Source organism: Sturnus vulgaris, chromosome 31, assembly GCF_052056855.1.
Source record: "Sturnus vulgaris isolate bStuVul1 chromosome 31, bStuVul1.hap1, whole genome shotgun sequence".
Taxonomy (NCBI): Eukaryota; Metazoa; Chordata; class Aves; order Passeriformes; family Sturnidae; genus Sturnus; species Sturnus vulgaris.
The window spans coordinates 2048234-2071908 of NC_142273.1; the positions used below are offsets into that span (position 1 = coordinate 2048234).

Here is a 23675-nt window from a genome sequence, read left to right on the forward strand (position 1 = left end):
TGTTAAAACGGTGCAAAATTGCTGTTAAAACATCATACATGGTGAAACAATATGAAACAGTGCAAAATGTGCAAGCCAGTACAAAACCCATCTAAACCCAGTGTAAAATGATGTAAATCCAGTGTAGCAACATCCCTCAAATCCCATATCCTGGCTGCAGCTGAATATGTAATAGAAGAGAGAAAATCAAGGATTGTGAGCATTTGGTGCCCACCCAGGGTCTCCTCAGCAGAACACAGAATTTTTCCTCACAAGCCCCCTGTCTGCAGGGCTGGAGCTGCTGGGATTGCTCAGGGCACATGGGGAATTTCTAGATGCCTGGGGAGGAGGTTTGGGCCCTGGCCAGCCTTGGCATGGGGTTACAGGGTGACAAAGTCACCAGGAGAGTAAATAAATTGTAACCTTAGTCCCTGCTCCAGACCGAACCTGGGTGCTGCTATCCCTATTGGGCCCAACCAAACACTTGGGATTAAATTAAACAGAGATTAAGTAATTTGCAAGACCAGAACCTCCACACTGACCTGGCAGTCAGGGTTCCTGGGCTGGGCTCTTTTCTTTCCATTCCCGTGTGCTTTCTTTGGCTTAATTTCTCCTAACAAGCTGCAAAGTAACACAAATAAATAATCCACAGGGTCACAGCTGACAGCAGGATCCTACTGCCCAGGGGTGAGACCAGTCTCAAGGAATCTCCACCTGCAATGGAAAAATGGACAAAGGCCGAGGGAAACAAGGATTCCTCCCTCTTTCTCCACAGCAGGAGCCAGACCTTGTTCAAGCTGGGTCCCTCCTCTCCCTACCAGAGTCCGTGCTGATTTTCCTCGGCAGAGGATGAGGGCTGCTTCATATTAAAGCTTGGGGTGGTTGAACCACTCTGTGCTTCTCAAGGAATCCCCCATTTCCCTTTCCTAAATCCTAAAAGTTTACAAACTTGCACACTTAGGAAGAAGTGTAAAAAATCTGCCAGGAAGATCCTACCTAATCCCCAGGATGATCTTTGTGGTCACTTCCAGCCCCAAACTATGACTCTGAGCACAAGGGGTGTTTTGCTGGGGAAGTGACAGCAACACTGGGCCTGACCCACAAAAATTTCCATCTCCATTTTGGTTTCCTTTGGATTTGTAGAGCGGTTTGGTGAAGCTGTGAAAGCAGAGGGCTTTGACACAGTTTGGGGCTCAGCCCCTATGATGGGGGTTCGCTCTTGCAGTGGTTTGCACTCGTGTGTGTCCCAACAAAGTTTTGCTGTTTCTGGTGGATACGGAACCCACATTCTCAGGGAAAGGGGGTCCCGAAGAGAGGCTGGTACAGATGGAATTTTCTGTGAGCCACACTGACCCTGTGGCCACAAGGACACCTTCCTTCTCCTCGTCATCCTCCCCAGTGTCCTTGTGGTGGGATTGCTTGGCTTTGTCCTCACAGGTCACAGCCGTGTAAGGAGTGGGGGAAAACGTAACTCGTGTGTCCCAGCTCCTGGAATCCTCCCGCGCCTCTCGCTCCCCAAGGCCTCAATGCCTATTTTTAATACTGTATTTTTAACACTCCTCAGCCCTCCAGAACAGGCCAGGAGGGGTGGGACGGAGCACGTTGGCTGGATTTCACACCATTCCAAGTGACAGAGGGGTCAGGATACGCTCCTCATTTATCTCCATTTTGCTTTAATTACTTGTGCTGGTACTTCACAGCAGCCCTGCAAATCGCTTTCCTGGGTGTTGGGGACCCAAATTCGAGCCCAGCTCGCTGCTTATTAAGGCCAGAATGACCCAGAAGGAGGTCAAATGCATCAAACTGAAAATCAGCAAAGCGCGGAGGGATAAAGCGGCTCCCGGCCAGGCCTCCTGCATCCCAGTCCAGCAGCTTCTGCTGGGGCTCACAGCACCGATCCTACCCCAAACTACCCGGGATTAAAGGATGGAGAGCAGGGTGAACCCCGAGGCCCCCAGTCCGTGTCGCACAGTGACACTGCACCAGGCGTGGGGCACACACCAGGAGCCACAGTCCCAGCTCAATCCCAGCAATAAATCAAGGGGCCTGGCGGGGATAGGTTGCGCCCTCCTGCCTCCTCGTCCTCTTCTTCATCCTTGTTCCCATACCCGTCCCGTTCCGTCCCCAGGGACCTTCCCGCATCCCCCCCGTGCCCGGGCCTTGTCCCGGTCCCACCCGGGAGTTCCACCGCGTGGCACCACAGACTACATTTCCCGTGGTGCCTCGCGGCTAAGCACGTCGGGAGGCGGGCACAGCGCTGCTCGCGGGGTGCGCCGGGAGTTGTAGTCCGGCGTCGCTGCAGCGCGGGCAGCGGGGCGCTGGCGGCAGCCATTACCGGGAGCGCGGAGCCGCCGCCGTCGCCTTGCCTCGCTCCGCGGCCCCGCCGCTACTCGGGGAGGGGCCGCCATGGCGGCGTAGCCTCGCCCCTGCCCGCCTCTTCCTCCCCGCTGCGGGCGCTGAAGGCGCGGCGGCGGTGCGGCCTAGCGCGGAGGGTGGATCCCCGGCCTCGCGTAGCGGCTGCTGCCCGCGAAGGGCCGCCCTCCCCGGGGCCATGTCCCTCGTGGCCTACGCCAGCAGCGAGGAGGACAGCGATGCGGAGGAGCCTGCGGGCGAGGAGGAGGAAGCCGCCGATTCTCCCCCAGCCGCAGCGGAGCAGCCTTCGTCCCGGGGGCTTTTCGCCGCGCTGCCCCCGCCCAGAGCCCCCGCCGTGCCCCCGTCGTTCCTCATGGGCCCCCCGCCCACTGTGAGCGGCTTCGGCAGCGCCCCACCGGGCCGGGCCGGGGCCGAGAGCCCCCCCGAGCCAGCCGCCGGCGGGGACGGGGCCGCAGAGTCCCCCCGGCCGAGGGGGCTCCTCCTGCCGCCCCCCAGGAATGCGGCCACCGCCGCCTCCCCCCTCAGCCCGCCCCCCGCTGCCTCCCCCGGGGCGGGTTTGGGCCTCCCCAAGCCAAAGAAGAGGACGGAGCCGGTGCGGATCGCAGCGCCCGAGCTGCACAAGGGGGATGTGAGTATGGAACGAACCCCCTGCTCGAGCCCCGCGGGTCTCTTCCTCTCTCTCTCTCACACCGAGGTACCGGGATCTATTGTTGTGTCATCCATGGGGAGATTTGTCCTGGATGCCTGCCCTAATCCTAAAGCGCTTTGCAGAATTAAACTGGTATAGAAACCTTATTTATAATCATAATGCAGTCAAACCCAGATTATCTGCACCCTTCTTTATTCCTGGAGTTAATGAGTTGATGATGTGGAGCTGCAGGGCGTTGTAGCCCAAAAAAGTCTTTTGTTTGCTCTGCAGGTAATAGATTTTTCAGTCAGTTTATTGCTTATTTGTCTAAAGGCTTCAGGCGTTTTCCAAACTTTTAGGTGACCATTTCTCTCTCATTTTGTGGGGGTTTTTTGTAATTACTGTGCCTTGCAGGGCTTGTGAACCCAGACAGTGAGAGCAGGAAAAGACAGGTCCCTATCCACCCGTTTTTTGAGTTGAGATCCCTACTGATCAGGTTTCATCCTCTACCCACTGCTCATTTTCTCTGGGACAGCACTGTCATAGAATCATGGAATGGTTTGGGTTGGAGAGGACCTCATAGCCCATCTTGTTCCACTCCCCTGCCATGGGCACGGACACTTTCCAGTACCCCAGTGTGCTCCACGCCCCATCCAACCTGGTCTTGGACACTTCCAGGGATGATGCAGCCACAGCTTCTCTGGGCACCCCGTGCAAGGGCCTCACCACCCTCACAGAAGAACTTTTTTCCTAATATCTCATCTAAACCGGCACCTGGAATCCTGGAGTGGTTTGGATTGGAAGAGACCTTTAAAACTCATCCTGTTCCACACTGCCCACAGACAGAGTAGACCAGGTTGCCCCAGCCTGGCCTGTTGTCATGTGGAGGTGATGGTCGTGTCACTGTTTTTGGTGTGACAGAGTGCCTGTGGCTGTAGGAAGAGCTGAACTGGAAGCTTGGGGTCATTTCCATGGAGACAGGTGGCTTGAGGAAGAATTTATAAATAGTGTCCTTTAACAGTGGCCTGGCAGCCACTTTGGGGAGCCCAGATGAAGTCAGTGCTGTTGCTTTGCTGGAAGAGTCTGGGGGGGCCACGGGAAGAGGAGGAGAGGACACAGGTTCCCCATCCCTTCCTGAACCACCCTGCTCCTGATAACCACCCCAGTCTGGCCAATTCCAGAGCCAGAGCTCTGGAGGTTCAGCCTTTGGGACAGGGGGATGAGGGAAATCCCAGTCCCTCACAGCCACCTTGCTTACCTCCTTGCAGCAGTGTGCTGTGATTCCAGACAGCTGGAATGAACAGGGATTTGTTTCTGCTTTACCCCTCTCTGTGCTCTGCTGTGTGAGCTCTGACCACACATTCTGCAGTGTTGAGCAAATGAATGTTAAAGGGACAAAAAGTACCTTAAACTAGAGCTGGTCTGAGCAGTTCCCACTTGAGATTCCTGGAGGTCCCTTGGCCTGTGGCTCGTGTCCTCAGTTGTTTCCTCTTTCTCCTTAAAATCCCTCCCGTCGCCGTAGATCGTCCCCTGGCGATGCTCCAGGGCAGTTGCAGTGTCTCCTCTCTCCCAAGCCAACATGTGGGTTTACAATCACTCCCAGCTCTCTTTATTTACACACATTCCTTGTCTTTCCCTGGTTTATGATTTGGAGTTAAACTGGCACAAACCCTCAATCCCTGTTGTCTCTTCCAAGTTCTCTGAGGAGCCATGAAATTATACTTAGCGTCTTTTCTGGTGCCAACCAAGATTTCCACTCAAATTTTAACTGGATATTTAGCAGTTTCAGCATTATTGGGAACATTTCCCTGTATCTCTGCAGTGAACTTTACATCCTTTGTGTGGTTTGTGCTCCCCCTCCAGTAACTCTCTTGTCTGTCCCTCTGGAGGAGAGCCCTGACCTGTTCCTGTGCACCTGCAGTTCTTCCCTCCCTTTGGGTTTATTTTCCTGGGATTTATTAACATAACTTTTTTAGTTTGTCGTCTCAGGTTGTGCTGAGCTCTGGTTTTCTCTCTCAGTCAGATTCAGAGGAAGATGAACCAGCAAAGAAAAAAAATACTCTTCAGGTAAATAATAAGGGCACTTGATTAAAAAAATGTCACGGGAAAAAGTGTTTGACTGTGACAGTCTTGGGTTTCCACTTGTGTAAATCATGCACTCTGATCACCTTGTGGCTTTAGGGATATTCTTGATAGCCCATGGATTTTCAAGGCCTTTTTTTGGGCAATTTCACCAATTTAAATGTTGGTGAAAGAGGCATTAATTTGGGAATTGGGCAGATATTTGCAAGTACCACATTTCCCTTCAAAATCCCCCTGGCCTTATGTGCAGTGCATTCAGAGTGGCCAAGTGATGGGAAACCCACAAGAAGTGTTAGAATTGGGGGGGATAATTGGCAGGAAGACAGGAAAAGTGAATAATCTCACTCTTTTCTTTCTGTGATGTCTGGATGTCACCAGGGACGCAGCGAGGGCTCCGGCTTGTCCGCTTTGCTTCCTCAGCCCAAAAACATGACAGTGAAAGAGACCAATCGGCTCCTCCTGCCCTACGCCTTCTCGAGGAAAGCAGGAGGAGAAAACACCTCTGACTCCAAGCCTGCCAAGGCCCCGAGCTCTTCCTCCAAAGCCAAACCCGTGGCCAAGCCGGCCGTGCCCACGACTCCGTCCCCGTCGGCCATCAAAGCCGCGGCCAAGAGCGCGGCGCTGCAGGTAACCAAACAGATCACCCAGGAGGAGGAGGACAGCGACGAGGAGGTGCAGCCAGAGAACTACTTCTCCTTGTCCGACAGGAGCGAGCCCAGTGCCGTGGGTGCAGAGCCCTACCTGTACCCCAGCACGGGGGGGTCGGAGGACCCTCCTCCCGGGACAGAGCCGGAGCCCCAGTTCCAGGACGCGGCCGCTAACGCCCCTCTGGAGTTCAAGACGGGTGTGGGCTCCAGCGGAGTTCAGCACAGCTGGGCACCCAAACCCGGCGAGGACTATGGCAGCCACCCCTACAGCCAGTTCCCCCCTGCCTACAGCGAGCCTGGGGGCTACTACCAGGTGGGTTCACTGGCCAGGGGTGAAGTGAGGGGCCCTGGACAGGTGCTTGAGTGAGTGGCTCAAGTTAGTTACTGGCTGCTCCTGGGAATCCAGCTTTTGTGAGCTGCCTGGGACACAGGACAGGGAATGCAGGCCTGTGTGACACACCTGGCACACGGGGTGGGGCATGCAAGCCTGTGTGACATACCTGGCACACGGGGCAGGGAATGCAAGCCTGTGTGACACACCTGGCACACAGGGCAGGGAATGTAAGCCTGTGTGACACACCTGGCACACGGGGCGGGGCATGCAAGCCTGTGTGACACACCTGGCACACGAGTCAGGGAATCCTGAGATATCCAGGTCAGGGAGCCACAGCACTGGGCACAAGGGATTTCCTAGAGCGTGAGAGCTCCAGATGTTCTTTGCTGGACAGATGTTTGACAGCTGCAATCCTGTGAAAATGCCCTGGATGTGAGGGTGCAGAGTCAGGGCTCACTGAAGCTGGTGTCTGAGCCCAGGTTGTTTCTAATAATTCTTAGAATCTTAGACTGGTTTGGGTTGGAAGGAGCTTTAAAGAACCTTAAAACCCATCCAGTCTCAGCCTCTACCATGGGCAGGGACACCTTCCACTATCCTAGATCACTCCAGGCCTTGTCCAACCTGGCATTGAGCACTTGAAGTGATGGAGCAGCCACAGCTTCTCCGGGCCTCACTGCCCTCAGAGGAAGGAATTCCTTCCCAATATCCCATCTAACCCTGTCCTCTGGCAGTGGGAAGCCATTCCCCTTGTCCTGTCACTCCGGACCCTTGTGGAAAGTCCCTCAGGGCATTTGTTGGTTTGTCCCTGTGATGGAATCAGCCCATGGGGCAGTCCATGGCTTGATGGCCCTCCAGGATTGCTCTCAGGACAAACTGGTTTCCCTTTCCCTGCCAGGATTACTACAGCAGTGGCTACTACCCCGAGGTGGAACCAGCCCAGGCCCCGCCGCAGGACACGAGCACTGACTCCTCCTTCATCGACGACGAAGCGGTTGGCACTTCACTGTCTGTCTGTCTGTCTGTCCCCCTGTGGAATTTGGCTTTGAGCTCTGCCAGAGCACAGGACCTGCTTGGCAGCCACGGTCCTGTCCCCCAGCACAGCCTGTGTTTCCAGTGGCTTGGGCTGGGTTTTTTTTTTCTGGGGGGCCTCATGCTGTGTTGTGGACACGTGTGGAGTCCTTCCCACAGTCTGCTGAGTCTGCAGGCCTGATAAGTACAGAATAGAATCAATTGTTGAGGTTGGAAAAGGCCTCCAAGACCATCAGGTGCAGCCATTCCCCAGCACTGCCAAGGCTGCCTCTAAACCGTGTCCCCAAGTGCAACATCCACATGGCTTTTAAATCCTACTGGGGATGGGGACTTCACCCAAAGTGAAGCCCTGTGCAGCCTGTGTCAGGGCTGGACAACCCTCTGGGTGTAGGAATTTTCCCTTTATCAAACCTAATCCTCCCCGGCACAACTTGAGGCCATTTTCTCTTGTCCTGTTCCCGTTCCCTGGGAGCAGAGCCCAACCCTCTTCTTCCTGCATCTTCCTGTCAAGGAGTTGTGCAGACCCAGAAGATCTCCCCTGAGCCTCCTTTTCTCCAGGCTGAGCCCCCTCAGCCTCTCCTGGTGCTTCAGCCCTTTCCCCAGCTCTGTTTGATTCTCTGGACATGATCTAGCTCCTCAATCTCTTTCTTGTCATGAGAGCTCCAAACTGACCCCAGGGTTGGAGGTGCCTCAGCAGTGCCAGCACAGGGGATGGGCACTGCCCTTGTCCTGTGGCCACACTGTGGCTGGTGCAGACCAGGTGAATGTGTTGGCAAAACTTGAGGTTCTTCTGTGGCCCTTAAAATGAGTGATTCAGGACTCCAAGGGTCTCCTGAGCAAGCCTGGAAGCAGGAATAAATGCTGTTTTCTGCATAGGAAAATAAGATGATAACCTTCATGCTAAGTAGTTTTAGATACTCCGATGTACAGCAAGCTGAAATTCTCCAAAAGATCAAAACCCTGGCTATGAAACTGTTGCTTGTGCCTTGTGTCAGGTCAGTGTTGGGTGTAATTCCAGCTCTTCTGTTCTTCCTTCAGTTCAAGCGTCTGCAAGGCAAGCGGAATCGTGGGAGGGAAGAGATCAACTTTGTGGACATCAAAGGTGACGACCAGCTGAGCGGGGCCCAGCAGTGGCTGACCAAATCCTTGACAGAGGAGAAGACCATGAAGTCATTCAGCAAGGTGGGGTGGAGGGTGAGGGCTGTGCTTGGAGCCTCTGCTCAGTGCCCAAGTCAGCCCCAGCTGGAGCTGTGTTGGATTCTTGGTAGTCACCAGGGTGGGGAACAGGGTGCTGGTAAATAATGACATGTGGGAGACCAGTAGAGTTCCTCAGAACATGGTGTGTGGGTGGGGAGGGCCAGCCAGGAAGTGTTTCAGCCCAAGGAATCTGCAGTTTAATAGGGAACAAATGGTGCTTGGGATGGCTGTGTGCAGGCCCTTGTCTTGGTTTGCTGTCCAAGGAAGCACCTCTCCAGGCTGAACACTTCACCTCTTTCTGCTTTCCAGAAAAAAGGAGATCAGCCCACAGGACAACAAAGGAGAAAGCACCAGATCACGTACCTGATCCATCAGGTGAGTGGCCTCCCTCTGCCAATCTAGGCAGAATTGCAGGGTTTGGTCTTGGCAGCACAAGGCTGGGGTGGTGGAGGTGCTCCTCCAGCAGCAGGGGCTGTTCCTGAGAACCCCCTGAGTCCTGGTGAGACCCAGTGGGGCCAGAGGTGAGTCCTGGCCCTGAGGGGGTCCCCGAGCTTTCAGCTTTGCCCCTCCTGCATGTTCCGAGGCCCTGGGATCCTGTCCTGGATTCCACCCCGGGGCTGGCAAGCAGCTGCTGAGCCCGTCCCCACGAGAAGCTGCTTTTCAACATGAATGAAATGCCTGTGCATCCCAATTAATCCAGGCCTCTGTCAGGATGATTGTGCTAACTCCTGTAACGAGGCTTCTGGCTGGAGGGCTCTGTAATCCACATGAGCTGGGCCAGAATGTTGCTGAGTCACTGAAACACTGAGGGTAACAGCATCCTCTCCATCTCTGCAGGCCAAGGAGAGGGAACTGGAACTGAAAAACACATGGTCTGAGAACAAGCTCAGCAGACGGCAGACTCAAGCCAAGTACGGGTTCTGACACATGTGTCCTGCTTTGCTGGCTGCTGTCCCTGCTGTGTCCGGTGTCTCCTGGCTCTAGGAGATCAGCCAGGCCCCAGCACGGGGCTGCTCGCTGCGAGGGAGGACACTGCACTCCCTGGCCTGGCAGGAAGGGTCATTGCAAGCTGGTCCTGAAGCTCCACCTGTAATCCTTCCCCCCCTCCTTGTAAACGATAACGTGGAAGTTCTGATCAGGCAAGGACGGTCCCAAGGCACCGCAGGGAATGTGCTGGGTGTGAGGCTCCAGCTCCTGCCCTGAGGGAACAGGCTGGGCCTCCTGACACCAGACCCTTCAGCAGAGGCTCAATAAACTCCCAGTTCCCACTTTGCTCCTCTCTTGGACTTGCTGTGCATTGAGAGTGTCATTTCCCTTTCTAAAACACGGTGAGTTCCAAGAGCAAGCCTGGCTTTGGAATTTTTATTTTGTCCTTACCTTTAAGATGTCCTTACAGCTGTTTCCTTGTGTCTGGGCTGCTCCAGCACTCCTCTCATGCTGATCATTTTGATATCCTGGTTTTTAGGTTGGTGTTTTTGCTCTGGGCTCCACAGCCTGAGCTGCTCTGAGGGGACACCCCCGTGCAGGTCAGACCCTGTGCCAGGGGAGGTACCACACGTGGAGGGGAGAGTCTCCTGCCTGGCACACTCGGGGCTTTAGGATACCCTGAGCCATGTGTGCATGTATATTGTCCTTCCTTTTTCCCCCCCTCTTTCCTTCTCCCCCAACCCAAGGCCTGCTGTCCTGCTCCAGACTGTTCTCAGACTCATCAGTCTGAGTATCCCAGTGTCCCACGTGTGGCTGGCTGGGACTGAGCTCTGCAGTTTCCTCTGGGCAGACACACAGGAGAGCTGCCAACTGTACTTTTTTTCCCCCAGCTTGTTTGTATCAGTTCTCTTTCAATTAAGTGTTGACTTTACCCTCCTGGCTGGGAAGAGGAGACTGCTCAGCCCTAACTTCTTCAAATTAAACCATTTTTTTTATTTAAGGAATTCTGTCAAGGTGATGTGACTGCAAATCCTGTGCAGCTCTGCTGGCCCAATCCATGGATCCAAATCTCTGTGGCATCACTTTGTTGTTCACCAAAGCATGTGATGCTGAAGGGAGCAGAGAGCTGGCCTGATTATTTAACTTATATTCCCACCACTCCTGGTTTTATTTGTAGTAACCACAGCTCAAATGGCCAATATTTGTTATTCCGGTAAGAAGAACTCCCAAGAGGTGGTTTTTCTCCCATGTTACCTCTTAAAAACAGGCAAACCCCCATGACTGAAGTCTTTTCTTAGAACATTTTAAACTAATCTCATTTTTAGTTTAGCTCCCTGTATGTTTAGTACTTTGCAGAGCCTGTTTTGAGTATTTGAATGATCAGAATAAAGTTACTGTTGAGTAATTTATTCATATCTTGTATGTACAGTGAAATCCTCCCAGAAGAGATTTGGTAAAGGAATACACTTCTAAGTGAACCCACCCAGCCCTGTTTCCATCACAAGGGGCTTGGATCCTTATCCAGGTACCCTCTTGGCCCAGGGAGTTTGCAGTGTGGAGCACAGCCTGTGTGGGAGCTGGGGCTCCCAGGTTCCCCTTTCCATTTCTCATTGGTGTAATGGCTCAGGTTTAGCACCAAGGGAAGTTGCAAGGGTCGTGTTCCACTTTCAGCCTTCTAAGAGCAACAAAATTTGGGTTTCTGAAAAGTCAGAAGTGAATTTTCCCAGAGATGAAGCACCTACAATGCCCCAGCCTTCCTCTTCCCTCTGAGCCGGGGCTTTGGCTGTCCTGGCTCCCTGCTCCTGCTGAGCTGGGAGCATCACTGACACTGCCAGCACCACTGTGGCAGTTCCAGCCAGGTTTGTGCCCCACTGGGCAGCTCTGGGACAGTGGTGTCATCCCAAGTTTTGTGGCTGAGGAAGCATGTAGGGCTTGGAGTTTTGTCTCCAGGCTGGGGAGGTTCAGCCCTGGCTGTGGCATCACTTCAATTTCTGTCCTATTTAATATCCAACTGGATGCAGCAACTGTGCCAAACTCATCCATGTTTTTCCTGTAACAGCCTTTTCCCCCCTCATTTTATTATCAGAAGTCTCTTGGAATGTGTTCATGGTTGAGGTAACCGTGCTCCCCTCTGTGCTGTCCATCAGGCTGGGAAGCAGAAGAGCAGGGGCTCCCTGTGGAGCAGATTGGCATCACAGCAGCCTTGGACCTCTCCTCCCAGGGCTTCCTGCAGTGAGATGAAGGCTGAGGTTCCTCCTGCCTGGGAGCCAGGGCGTGTCCTAAGCCCACCTGTGCAGGTGGCTCAGGGGCAGTCCCCAGGCAGCTGCTCGTACACGTTCTCAGCCATGGCCGTGGTTTGCTGGTCCCTGTGTGTGCTCTCGCCATACATGGGGTCGTCCAACTCCAGTGCAGGGTTCTGAGTGACCTAGGGAATTTTCAGAGAGAGTCGATTTGAGAGCCAGGAAAAACACAAAGTCGGTCTTTCACCCTCCCAGCCCTTGGCTTTGCTCAGGCCAGGGACCCAGTTTTTGCAAGGACCTGGAGTGACAGAACAAGGGCTGTGGTTTCCCACTGCCAGAGGGCAGGGTTAGATGGGATATTGGGAAGGAATTCTTCACCCTGAGGATGGTAAGGCCCTGGCACAGGGTGCCCAGAGAAGCTGTGGATGCCCCATCCCTTCAGGTGTCCAAGGCCAGGTTGGACAGGGCTTGGAGAAACCTGGGGTCGTGGAAGGTGTCCCTGCCCATGGCAGGGGGTGGGACAGGATGGGCTTCTTTCCATCCTGAACCACTCCAGGTTTCCATGTTTCTCCCTGTGCTCCTGGTGTGGAGCAAATCCTGATCTCTCAGACTCTGGGAGGCCTCACTCGTGCTGGGACTGAGCTCCAGAGCAATGACCTGCCTTGAGTACCCACCTCTGCGCCTGTGTTGGGAGCTCCTCTGTCCTTCCTGTCCGTGCTGGGAGCCACCGAGAGCTGCCTCCTCCTGCAGTCCTGGCTGGAAACGCTGCGGAAGAGCCGGCGGTGGGCCCGGGGTTTGGGGCACAGCGTGGAGAAGGCGTTTTGGGGTGCTGCGGGGAGCCGAGCAGGCACATCCTGCCGGGTCAGTGCCACCTCGGAGTAGATGTTCTCCTCGGGGCCGGCGCGGGGGCTCCAGCCGCGGGCCATGGCGTAGAAGGGGATGGGTTCTGCCGGGGTGCGCTCCTCGGGCTCGGCGGGGATCTCCTCGCGGGGCTCGGCGTAGACGTGGAAAGGCATGAGCTGCTGGTATTTGGCCTCGGGGGGCTCGGGCCGAGCGGCTTCTTTGTGCACCTGGGCATAGGGAGGAGCCTCGGGGCCGGGGGGGCTGCGCGACCCCCGAGCCGCAACCCGGGAGCTGCTCTTGGCCGGGAGCGCCGGCGGAGCCTGCGGGAGAGACGGGACAGGATGGAAGTGAGGGCTGGGAACGTGGCTGTGACCGAGTCCCCCACGCCTGATGGTGACACCGCGAGGAAGTGGCTCCATTCCCTTTTCCCGGTTACCTCCCTGCCGGAGCCGCCCGGGGCTCGGGGGGGCTCCAGGGACACGGGGCTGAGCTCCGGGAGCTTTGCCGGTGCTTCGCTCGGCGGGGACCGTGCGACATCAGTGCGGGCTGCGGGATCCGTCCGTCCTGGCTGTTTGTCCTTCTGCAGGGACAGCAGAGATGTCGGGAGGGGCGCGCGGTCAGGGCAGACGCAGCCCCGACCAACCACGGAACCCCTGGAATCAGTTTTGGGAACATTTTTGGGTTTTTTAGTGCAGATTTGAGGACTTTTTGGGCCATTTTTATAGTGCGATTTTTGGGGCATTTTTGCATTTCTTACTGCGGTTTTTGGGGGGATGTTTCTGTTTCTTTAGGCTGATTTTTTTCCTGGAATTTTTCCGATGCTTCTCCCAGAAATCCTCAGAATTTTGGCACGTTTGGGGTGTTTCAGTGCAGATTTTGGGTGTCCAGCGACTGATTTTAGAACTTTTTGGGAGGGATTTGGGGGGTGTTTTTTAATGTGGATTTTTTAGGAGTTCTTTCCCGATATATTTTTCCCAGACATCCTTGGAATTTTGGCAGCTTTGGGGTGTTTTAGTGCAGATTTGAGGACTTTTGCGGCCATTTTTAATGTGATTTTTGAGGTTTTTTGGCCATTTTAAGTTGGATTTTTCCCACCCTCGGATTTTTTCCTGGTAGCCAGATCGGCTGCGGTTCCAATCCCGCTGCAGGGGCTGTCGGGGCTGGATCCTCACCCGCTCACAGGGCAGGGGCACGGTCAGGAACTCGAGGTACGGAGTCACCGGGGCCGTGCTGTGGTGCTGCAGCAGCTGAGCCAGCTCGGCGTGGGCGCTGCGCTCCCCCAGGATCACATAGCGCCCGTCCGGCTGCTGGTCCAGGACAAAGTGACGGCAGCGATCCCTGCCCCTGGAGAGAGAGGAGAGGGGATGGGATCGATGGGATGGGATCGATGGGATGGGATGGGATGGGATGGGATGGGATGGGATGGGATGGGATGGGATGGGATGGGATGGGATGGGATGGGATGGGATGGGATGGGATGGGATGGGATGGGATGGGATGGGATGGGATGGGATGGGATGGGATGGGATGGGATGGGATCGATGGCGTGGGATGGGATCAGTGGGATAGGATCAATGGCAGGGCGTGGCATGGCATGGGCAGGGCGTAGTGGCTGGGAGGGGATCGAGCTCATTGGGCCCTCCCTCAGACAGGGAGGGGCTGGCTCCTGTCTCACCTGTAGGAGAGGACAAAGCCGATGGTGCTCTCGCTGAAGCGGACCAGGAAGCAGCCCAGGGGCTGATCCTGCAGCAGCTCCTCTGCCTCCCTGTGGGAAGGGACACTGAGCCATTCAACCTCATGCCCTTCACGTGATCCAGGGATCCAGCTCCCTGTTTAGGAGCCCAGGGGTGGGCACACTGACCCTGTTCCCTGCCTCGGCCTCCCCCTCACTCACCTCCGGCTGATGAAGCCGTGGAACCACACTGGGAGCTCCCCCTTGGGCCCCAACCTCTGGGCTTGTGTCTGCTCAAACCACAGCCTGGTCTGGGCACGCAGGGCCACCCGCTCTGGCCACTGGTCCTCCTCAGGCAGGCTCCGGGCTGGGGGAGGTGACCAGGAGTCTGGAGGGACCTGGAGGGAAGGGGACAGCACCTGGAGCTCAGGTGGGACATGCACCAAGGATGTTCTGCTCCCTGCACGAGGCTCCCAGTGCAGCCCGTGAGGACACAGCCCCTGAGAGCGTGTGAGTGCTGGGATGCTGAGCTGGGCTCACCCCCATGGCCCCGTGTCCTACCCTGCCATGTCTGTTGTGGTGTCCTGGCGGCTGCTCTGCCCCTTGGGGATGGATGGGGGTTGTGTTGAGTGCTGGCTTGGCTCTGGCTGTGTTGTCCTCACCAAGGGGCTTGAAGGTGATGAAGAGGGGACGGTCGTCATCCATGAGGTCCCCTGTCCCAGGGAATGAGGAGAAAAAGGCTCAGGGCAGGGAGGCCTCCTTTGGGGCCCCTGGGGAGTCTGGGGGCTCCAAGAGATCACCCACAGGCCCACCAACAACCTGGGTGAGCATCACCTTCACCTTGTGCTCCCCAAGCTCAGGCTCATCACCCTGACCCTCCCCAGGGAGACCACCCTGCACCTGCATGATGAGAAGGGACAGTGACCTTGGGACCCCAGAGGAGAAAAGCCCTGGGGACAGTGATGTAGGTGGGGGGGGAGCTGAGGAGAAAGCATTGGAATCCTCCAGCCCCTCTGAAATCCCCAGTGTGTCAGGTCAGCCATGGGGAGGGAGAGGCTGAGCAGCTCCTGAGGGACCTTGAGCTTGACCCTGAGCTGCCAACACCCAGCAAAACAACGTTAATCCCCAGCAGATGCTTGAGGGGGTGGAAGATGCTGGGGCTGGTTGGATCTGGGAGGCAAAGCTGAGTCACAGGAGTTGGTCGAGGCTTGTCTGAGAGCAAGGGGATCCAGCCACCAGGAAAGGCACCCAGCTCCACCTTTAACCCACGGCACTGCCCAGCCTGGCCCTGCACCCCAGCAGGCAGGGGAAGGCAGGAGAAGGTGAGGAAGGTGTTGACAAAGAGAAACAAAACACCTCAAACTGCAGTAACCTAACTCGGGGAGTGCTGGGGAGGAGAATTCGGGTCAGGTCCTGCCCAGGCATGGCCAGGCTGCTGGGGACAAAGCCCCGAGCTCACCGTGCATCCCCCAGCTGGGTGGGGTGCTGGGCAGGGGTGGTGGGCTCATCCCTACTCCCCCATCCCAGCACCTTGGCCTCGGTGGGGCAGCTCGGGGGGATTTGCTCCCTGGGGCAGGATGTGCCTCTGAAACCCTGCCCCCCTGAGGTGGGAACGAAAGTTTTGAAACGAGCTGAAAGCGTTGCTCTGTGAGACATTTCCGGGATGAACTTCCCCCTTTGGAGAGGGTAAAATCTGGCTGGAAGGGCTGTGTGAGCACGGGATCCCAATCCCTCTCTCTTCACCCCTTTCATCCTTTGCACTTTGTCCTGCCTTTGGGCAGGGGGAACATCCCTGCACCTCCTGGTGCTGCTCTGTCCGTGACCCCTGCTCAGGGGTCACTCCTTGGCCTTGCTGCAAATCCAACCCCAGGCTCCAGCCCCAAGCCCCGATCCCAGCTCCTACCTCTGCTCGGCCACGCAGGGCCCTGGGTGTCAGTGGCCGTGGGCAGGGGGACACGCAGGGTGTGGCAGCACGACTGTCCTGCCTGTGCTCTGCCTCTGCTGCGTGCCACAGGCAGGAAGCTGCAACCAAAGCTGCAAGAACCTTCATGTGATGGGGAGACGTCACAGGAAGGTAGCATGGTGGCCGTGGGGTGACATCCAGGTGACACCGGCAACCTCGGGACAGGCTGGGCTGTGGTGAGGAGAGGACTCTGCCCACCTGCACCAGCACATCCAAGCCTGCAAAGGTGTCTTTGTCCCTCCTGTCTTTGTGTCTTTGTCCCTCCTGTCTGCATACCAGGACCTGGCACTCAGCAGGGCTCGGTGGGGACAGCAAAGCTCGGTGGGCCCAGGCTCACACCCTGAGCCAGGATTCAGTCCTGGCATGGTGAAATCCAGAGCCATTCCCCTTCCTCAGGCTCTGGGTGCCAGAGCCAGGCACATTCCTGGGCTGTTCCAGGGCCATGAGCGCCTCAAACGCTGCTGTGGGGAGCAGCAGCCGAGCTGCCAACGCTGCAGCTCTGCCAAGTGTCCCCTGCCACTCTTGCTCCGGGTGGTGCCAGGCTCCAGTTGGACCCAGGGCGAGAGCGGTGCCAACCCCGGGTTTGCATGGATTGGGAATTAGGACAGGGATTAGGGCGGGGTCCGGCTCATCCACGGCACCGGCAGCAGGGCTGGATGCTGTGGGGTGGTGACAGTGCCCGGTGCCCCCCAGCAGCCCCCGGCACGTGGAGCGGTGCCAGCCCCGGCTCCCTCCACCTAAAGAAACCCGTCCCTCCCCAAAACCTGCACAGCCTCAGACGTTTCCCCTCGCCGTGTCCGCCAGGCTTCCTGTTTGCGATCCTCACCGGCACCACGGAAAGGGGAAGGTCGGTGAGAGGAACATCTCATCCCGCTGGGTCTCAGCCCCTCCTCAAGGAGCTGAGGCTGGAACCACCAGCTGTGGTTCCACTGTTCCCAAAAGGCTTTTTTTGTCTCCTCTTCACAGCTGGGGGTGTTATCAAGAGCCCGCGGGAGGAGGAACGCAAAGAGCTTTTCTTGTCCTGAGCTGCTGTGGCCGGATCCTGCCCCAGCTCCCCGGGAATGCTGCGACTGTGAGGCAGAGCCTGGCACTGCCAGGGGTGCTGGAGGAACGCTGGAGCTGGAGGTGAGGGGTCCCAGGTCCCCATGACATGCCAGGCTCAGGGGCTGTCTCGGCTGGGGGGTTTTGGGGGCTTTTTGGAAGTTGGATGCTCACCTGGGAGCTCATTTTCTGGCAGCCAGTGCCGAGGCCGGGCTGGTTTTCCTGGTGAGGGGATGCAGGACATGGTGGGACAGGACACTGCCCTGCACAGCCCCTGTGGGTCCAGTTCTGCACAGGAGTCCAGCGGTTTCTGCCAGGACCTGGGGTCACCCTTGCCTCAGTTTCCTTCCTTTCAAAAGGTGCTAGGGGGTGTCTGGCAAGGCATGGGGGAATCAGCTGCTTGTGTCCATCCCCAGGGGACAAACAGACTCACTGTCCCCCCACGGACGTGTCACATGCCCGGGGATGTTGGCCCAGCTTCAGCTGCAGCCGCCCCCGTGCACGTACCCAGCTCCACGCTGTGCCAGGGGCCAGCAGTGCCAGCCCGGGGGCCAGGGGACAGTCAGAGTGGCCAGTGACTGTTCCCTGTGCTGGCCAGCTGGGGAGTGAGGAAGAAGCACTGCTGGATGTGGAGGAAGGCTCGGGGAGGGTAAGGGGGCACAACTGGGTTGGGAGTGGGAGGGACTGAAGGGGAATTGGGCTTGGGGACCACTGATTGTCCTTTAGGGTCCTGGTGGGGGGATGGAAAGGGCCCCAGCCCCTGTTTGGTGCAGGCAGTGCTGCAGCACGGCCCCGTGGGGCTGGGAACTGTGTCCAGCCAGCACGATGTGTCCTCAGGGCTGTCCCTGAGGGGCTCCAATCCCTCCAGAATGCCCCTGGCTTTTCCTGGGGAGGGGCCAGTTTTGCCATCCCCATCTCTTTTCTGGTGGCCTTAGACCCCGCAGCCCATCCCAGCCCAGGACACCTTCTACTCCTGGGGACACAGAACTGGGGACATTGAGGTGGCCCCAACACTGGGGCTCAGAGCAAAATTCCCTGCAGTTCTCTGCATCCCTGCAGGGCTGCTGGTCCCACTGCCCCTGCTCTGGAGCATCACCCCATTGTGCAGCTGGGGAAACTGAGGCACGGGGGGGGTTGGGTCCTGGTGTTGGCCTGCTCTGTGTGAGCTGAGAGAGGCAGGTTTGTGGTTTGTAGTTGTCAAGTATGAGACACGTCCTCACCTCAGTGCAACGAGCTGGAGGACTCTGCCAGATGTAAGCAGGTGCCTGTCCCCTCCAAAACCCCTCTCCCCTCTGCCAGGTGCCATTCTGTCACTGCCCTCCTCACCTGGACAGGGCACGGGGATAGAACAAAGGGCTCCTGGGTGAGGGTAAGGGCAGGAAGGGATCATTCACCCATTAATGTCATGAGCAAAACACACTCTGCTTGGGGAAATTAATTGCATTTATTACTAATCAAATCAGAGCAGGATAATGAAAAGTAAAATCTTAGAAACATCTTCCTCACCATCCCTCCCTCTTCAGGCTCTCCCTCCTCCCCCCAGCGGCACAAGAGATGGCAATGGGCCCCGGGCAGTTATTTCAGGTTGTTTCAGCTGCTGCTCAGCCAAGGTGGGGTCCCTGCCTTCCACGGGAGACCCTTCTCCAGGGACTTCTCCAGCGGGAGTCCTTTCCCCAGGCTGCAGCTCTGTCCCAAGTGCTCCAGCAGGGGCTTCCCACGGGCTCACAGCCCCTTCGGGCACCCCCTGCTCTCCTGGGGGCTCCTGCAGGGCTGCAGGGGGTGTCTGCTCCCCAAGGACCCCGTGGGCTGCCAGAGAATCTCCCCTCTGGTGCCCAGAGCCCCTCATGCCTCTCCTTCCTCCCTGACCTTGGTCTCTATAGGGCTGTTGCTCTCACACATTTCTCTTCTCTTCCTCTTCTCTTCTTTCTCTTCTCTTCTCTTCTCTCTTCTCTTCTCTTCTCTTCTCTTCTCTTCTCTTCTCTTCTCTTCTCTTCTCTTCTCTTCTCTTCTCTTCTCTTCTCTTCTCTTCTCTTCTCTTCTCTTCTCTTCTCTTCTCTTCTCTTCTCTTCTCTTCTCTTCTCTTCTCTTCTCTTCTCTTCTCTTCTCTTCTCTTCTCCTCTCCTCTCCTCTCCTCTCCTCTCCTCTCCTCTCCTCTCCTCTCCTCTCCTCTCCTCTCCTCTCCTCTCCTCTCCTCTCCTCTCCTCTCCTACCACAACTGATTCTGCACAATCACCTTTTCCCTTTTTAACTCTGTTATCCCAAGTCACTGCCACTGTCACCGCTGCCCTTGGCCAGCAGCAGGTCCATCCCAGAGCCAGTGCCATTGGCTCTCTCGGACATGGGGGAGGCTCCTGGCAGCTTCTCACAAAAGCCCCCCCCTGCTCCCCCCACTACCAGGACCTGCTGGCAGACCCAGTGCAGCCCCTCACCCCCTCACCCTGGGCTGTTTGTTTTTGCAGGGATGTCTGAGGGCAGCCAGGCAGGGGTCCCAGCTGAGGGGGGGCTGAGGGGTGCCCCTGACAGCACCCAGGTGAGCCACGGCTGTGGGGGTGTGTGGGGCGCACTGCCAGGGGGCTGGGTGTGACTGGGCAGGGTTCTCGTGGCTGAGCTCACAGTGCTGGTTTCATCTGCTACTAATCTGCTTTAAAAAAAAAAAAAATCAAACCCCAAAGGTTGTGCTTTCTCTGCCTTTTACACCCCTAGCACAGTGAAGGTGAAGGAGGCTGCTGTCACTCCTCTTCCTGCCCCTTCCCCATTACCAAGCCCCCTGAGCATCTCCTGCAGGTCCTTTCAAGGGGTCAAACTCTCCAAGTTTCCATGTGCTGAAGAGTTTAGTGTGAACTGGAGGAACTGGGCAGGGCCTGAGCTCAGATGCAGTACTGGGCACTGGGGAATTCCCTTCTAATGTGCTGGGTGGCCCTGATGCTCCAGGGGATGGGGGTCCCTGCACCCCCAAGTGTGCTGAGGGGTTCTGGTGCTCCAGGGGATGGGGGTCCCTGCACTTCCAAGTCTGGCACAGCCCTGAGCAGGGGCTGAGCCAGGTCCTGGTGCTGCCCTACAGGATGTGGCTGAGCCCAGGGAGGATGTGGGGAGTGAGGGCCTGGCAGCCAGTCCAAGCCCAGGCAATGTGGAGGACGTGTATGAGCTACTGGAGAAGCTGGGCAGGTGAGCAGGAATCCAGGCAGGTGAGTGGGATCTTGGGCAGGTGAGTGGGATCTGGAATCCAGGCAGGTGAGTAGGATCTGGGCAGGTGAGTGGGATCTGGGCAGGTGAGTGGGACCCCCCACAGGTGAGCAGGTTGCAGGCAGGTGAACACAGGGCAGGCAGGGATCCAGGCAGGTTCAGTGGGGGATCCCAGAGCCCCAGGAGTGCCCGGATTTCTGGGGTTTCCCCAGGGTGGGGTCAGCCCAGCCACTCCCCATCCCAACTCTTGCTGCAGTGGCCACTTTGGCGTGGTGAGGCTCTGCCGTGAGCGCAGCACCGGCACCTTCTACGCTGCCAAATTTGTGAAGACCCAGCGGTGCTGGGGCAGCCGCCTGGGGCTGGAGCGGGCACAGGTGGAGCGGGAGGTCGCCATCCTCCGCCAGCTCGACCATCCCAACATCATGCAGCTCCACGACCTCTTCACCAGCAGAGCTGAAGTGGTGCTCGTCCTGGAGCTGTGAGTGGGGTCTTGGGGTGGGGGGGAACCCCCCCTTTTGTGCCACGTGTTGGAGGTGGCCGAGCTCTGCTGTCCCCACCCTGTTCAGGATCAGTGGTGGAGAACTCTTCGACTTCATTGCGGAGAAGGAGATGCTGTCAGAGGAGGAGGCCATCGAGTTCCTGGAGCAGATCCTGAGTGGGGTGGAATATCTGCATTCTCGCCTCATCGCTCACTTCGACCTCAAGGTGCCCATGGGGACCCCCCATCCTCACTCCCTGAGGATCCAAGGACTGCCAGGCACCTCCAGAGCCCTGGTCCCATTTTTCTCAGCTTCCCAGGCTGCTGCTGTAACCCCTATCACCCCTTCATCACCCCACTGTGCCTGGCCTTGTTCCCACAGCCTGAGAACATCATGCTGCAGCAGAAGGATGTCCCCAAGCCCTGGATCAAGATCATCGACTTTGGGCTGGCCCAGCAGCTGGAGGATGGCATCACCTTCAAGAGCCTCTGTGGGACCCCGCAGTACATCGGTACAGGGCTGGGGGTCCCTGCACTGCTCTGCTCTGGGGGGCCACAGCAAGGGGTGGGGATGGCACCCCCAGGCATGCAGAGAGGGAGGTGGCAGGAGGGTGCTGCCCCTCTAATGTCCCATCCTGGCTCTGTGTTTGCCCCCAGCTCCTGAAGTGATCAATTATGAGCCACTGAGCCCCGCGACCGACATGTGGTGAGGAGTCAAGATCTGGGGGCAGCAGGCTGAGCTGGTGGGTGGGGAGGGACACCCCTGGGTGCCACAGGGCACGGGGGGGCCCCAGGGAGGGCAGTGCCTGACCCCCATCTCCTCCCTTCAGGAGCATTGGAGTCATCACCTACATTCTGTGAGTATGGGGCAATGCTCCCTGTAGCTGGGGGAAACTGAGGCACAAGGACACTGTGGGTGGCCAAGCCAGTGTTTTCCTGGCATTCAGTAGCTCTGTTGTGTCCCCACAGGCTCAGTGGCCTGTCCCCCTTCCAGGGTGAGACGGATGCTGAGACCCTCTCCAATGTCGTGGCTGGTGCCTACGAGTTCGAGGAGCGCTGCTTCAGCCAGACCTCCGAGCTGGCCAAGGACTTCATCCGCCAGCTGCTGGTGAAGGAGCCACAGTGAGGCCCCATCCCCATCCCTTCCAATCTGTGCCCCACCTCCACCTCCGTTATCTCCACCTCCAACATCCCCATCCCCATCTCCATCCCTATCTCCATCCCCATCCCATCCTCATCTCCATCCCCATCCCATCCCCATCTCCATCCCTGTCTCCATCCCCATCCCATCCCCATCTCCAACCCATCCTTATCTCCATCCCATCTCTATTTCCATCTTCATCTCATCCACATCTCCATCCCCATCATCCTCACTTCCATCTGGTTCCCTTCTCTGTCCCCACCATCCCCATCTCCCCGTCCCCACGGTGGATGTGTGGGGCCGGGACCCCCAACCCCACCGTGTCCCTTTGTGCCGCAGGCACCGCATGACAGCAGCCGAGTGCCTGGTGCACCCCTGGATCAAGGTGAGAGGGGCTGGCAGGGGGTGGCTGCCAGACCCCCTGGGAGCAGGGTGGGGACACGGTGACAGTGCCATGTCCTTGTCCCTGCAGCCCCTGAGCAGGAAGCAGGCACTGAGCCGGAGCCGTTCCTCCATCAACATGAGAAACTTCCGCAAGTTCAACGCTCTGAGGAAGTGGAAGGTGAACGAGTGCCTGGCTGTGGGGTCCCATCACCCCTGAGTCCCCCGGGGAGCTCGGGCTGGGCTCCAGCCAAGGCTGGCTCCATCTCAGAGCTGGCTGTAGTGCTGTGGGAGGGACCCCCAGCTCAGACCCTTTCCCTTCTTGTCCCCCAGCTTTCCTACAACGCCGTGTCCGCCTGCAACCGGCTGTGCCGCACGCGGCTGCTCTGCCACCTCGGCAAGGAGGATGAGGAGCTGGTGAGCCCCCCAGATCCCACCCAGCATGGGCTGGGAAGCGGGGAGAAGGGATTTGGGGGGCGTCTGTCTCAGTTTCTCCCCATGGCAGTACGCTCTATGCTGCACGCCCCCTCTATGCCCTGTTTTGGGCAGGAGGGGCAGAACGTGGGACCCCCCCCCCATTGCTGGGATGAGATGAGGGAAGTTTGGTGGGGGTCTTGGCCAGAGATAGGGGCATCGAATAGGGTAGGGTGCTGTGCAGTGAGGGTTGTGTCCACGGCCCTTTCCTCTGCGGGGGAAGTTCTGTCCCTGCCCTGCAGCCCCCCTGTGCCCCCAGCGCTGCTGTGAGAGCGACCAGGAGGAGGAGAGGAGCCCCCACATCGCTCTGCTGCGCCGGCGGAGAAGCAGCTGCTCCTGAGCTCCTCCAAAAAAAGACAGGACCCCTGCAAGGGGAGCCTTTGGGGTCCCCCCATCGCCCCATCCAAGGGGGCAGGGACGCTGTCCAGCCCCAGAGCTCCCAGTCCATGGTGTTGGAGGGTCACTGGGGCATCAGCACCCCACTCCTGCCCCCAGGTTTTGCTGCAGTGGAGCTCGTGCTGCCCCAGGGCTGGGACCCTCCTCTCTGCTTTGTCCTAATGAGAAAAATAAATGTCACCTCCTCCTCTATCCTCTTCTCCTGCTACTCCTTCCCCTTAAGGACGGCTCGTCACAGCCAGGCAGGTGCTGAGTGCCCGCAGCTTCCTCCCTCACTGGGGCTGCTGATCTGTGGGAACCCCAAATCTGGGGCTCCTGACACCCCAGATTTCACCCTGGGAGGCCGAGTGACTCTTTAGTTGTCCCTTCCGTGCTGCTCCAGGGGGTGTCCATGGGTTGCTGGCTGCTTTCCTGGCATCCCCCTGCCGGAGCAACTTGGATCGTCCTGCTCTGGCTGGGGAAACTGAGGCAGGAGGCAGCACTTCCTTCCCACCCACTCCGGCGCGGGGGGGCCGCCGTGTTTTCCCCCTCTCTATTTCCCAAACATGCCCTGGTCCTGGCCCTGACAGTTGTCAGGCTAAATATTTTGTGTGCGGCAGCCGAAAACAGAAGTGAAGGGGCCGCAGGGTCCGGGCAGGGTCCGTGGGGGCCCCCCCTTATCCCGGCG

At 57.6% G+C, this 23675-nt stretch overlaps 3 protein-coding genes across 9 annotated transcripts; 2 read left to right on the forward strand and 1 right to left on the reverse strand.

Moving 5' to 3' along the window:
• Positions 1-2263: 2263 nt before the first annotated feature.
• On the forward strand, positions 2264-10605 carry PRCC (proline rich mitotic checkpoint control factor). The gene is made up of 7 exons (XM_014889374.2): positions 2264-2980; positions 5000-5047; positions 5441-6022; positions 6939-7034; positions 8111-8254; positions 8579-8644; positions 9107-10605. The coding sequence occupies exons 1-7, from the start codon at positions 2531-2533 to the stop codon at positions 9191-9193; spliced, it is 1473 nt and encodes a 490-aa protein (XP_014744860.1). The 5' UTR covers positions 2264-2530; the 3' UTR covers positions 9194-10605.
• SH2D2A (SH2 domain containing 2A) lies at positions 10604-16940 on the reverse strand. 2 transcript variants are annotated; one of them, XM_088154714.1, is made up of 8 exons: positions 16741-16940; positions 14513-14664; positions 14174-14349; positions 13955-14044; positions 13452-13623; positions 12716-12859; positions 12111-12599; positions 10604-11621 (listed from the first exon to the last, which is right to left on the reverse strand). In XM_088154714.1, the coding sequence occupies exons 1-8, from the start codon at positions 16781-16783 to the stop codon at positions 11499-11501; spliced, it is 1389 nt and encodes a 462-aa protein (XP_088010840.1). In that variant the 5' UTR covers positions 16784-16940; the 3' UTR covers positions 10604-11498. The 2 variants fall into 2 exon arrangements, with proteins under 2 accessions (XP_088010840.1, XP_088010839.1); XM_088154713.1 differs by lacking the exon at positions 16741-16940 and adding an exon at positions 15855-16477.
• On the forward strand, positions 16520-23200 carry LOC106861110 (death-associated protein kinase 2-like). Of its 6 annotated transcripts, XM_088154718.1 has the most exons (14): positions 16520-16761; positions 16881-17039; positions 19415-19485; positions 20017-20120; positions 20395-20616; positions 20705-20843; positions 20999-21128; positions 21274-21322; positions 21447-21473; positions 21586-21738; positions 22097-22142; positions 22230-22319; positions 22472-22555; positions 22872-23200. In XM_088154718.1, exons 3-14 carry the CDS (start codon positions 19417-19419, stop codon positions 22950-22952), a joined length of 1194 nt encoding a protein of 397 aa, XP_088010844.1. In that variant the 5' UTR covers positions 16520-16761; positions 16881-17039; positions 19415-19416; the 3' UTR covers positions 22953-23200. The 6 variants fall into 6 exon arrangements, with proteins under 6 accessions (XP_088010844.1, XP_088010841.1, XP_088010845.1 ...); XM_088154715.1 differs by having other exon boundaries at positions 22472-23200; XM_088154719.1 differs by lacking the exon at positions 21447-21473 and having other exon boundaries at positions 16523-16761.
• The last annotated feature ends 475 nt before the right edge of the window (positions 23201-23675 follow it).

Excerpts from the sequence above, each read along its gene's own strand:
- PRCC (XM_014889374.2), top strand. The coding sequence starts at position 2,531 with ATGTCCCTCGTGGCCTACGCCAGCAGCGAGGAGGACAGCGATGCGGAG. Across the intron at positions 2,981-4,999 it reads CCGAGCTGCACAAGGGGGAT|TCAGATTCAGAGGAAGATGA; the intron begins GTGAGTATGGAA and ends TTTCTCTCTCAG. Across the intron at positions 6,023-6,938 it reads AGCCTGGGGGCTACTACCAG|GATTACTACAGCAGTGGCTA; the intron begins GTGGGTTCACTG and ends TTTCCCTGCCAG.
- SH2D2A (XM_088154713.1), bottom strand. The coding sequence starts at position 16,188 with ATGCAGACAGGAGGGACAAAGACACAAAGACAGGAGGGACAAAGACAC. Across the intron at positions 14,665-15,854 it reads CCCTGCGTGGCCGAGCAGAG|GGGACCTCATGGATGACGAC; the intron begins GTAGGAGCTGGG and ends TCCCTGGGACAG. Across the intron at positions 12,600-12,715 it reads CGGGCGGCTCCGGCAGGGAG|GCTCCGCCGGCGCTCCCGGC; the intron begins GTAACCGGGAAA and ends TCTCTCCCGCAG.
- LOC106861110 (XM_088154715.1), top strand. The coding sequence starts at position 19,417 with ATGTCTGAGGGCAGCCAGGCAGGGGTCCCAGCTGAGGGGGGGCTGAGG. Across the intron at positions 19,486-20,016 it reads GTGCCCCTGACAGCACCCAG|GATGTGGCTGAGCCCAGGGA; the intron begins GTGAGCCACGGC and ends GCTGCCCTACAG. Across the intron at positions 21,129-21,273 it reads TGGGACCCCGCAGTACATCG|CTCCTGAAGTGATCAATTAT; the intron begins GTACAGGGCTGG and ends GTTTGCCCCCAG.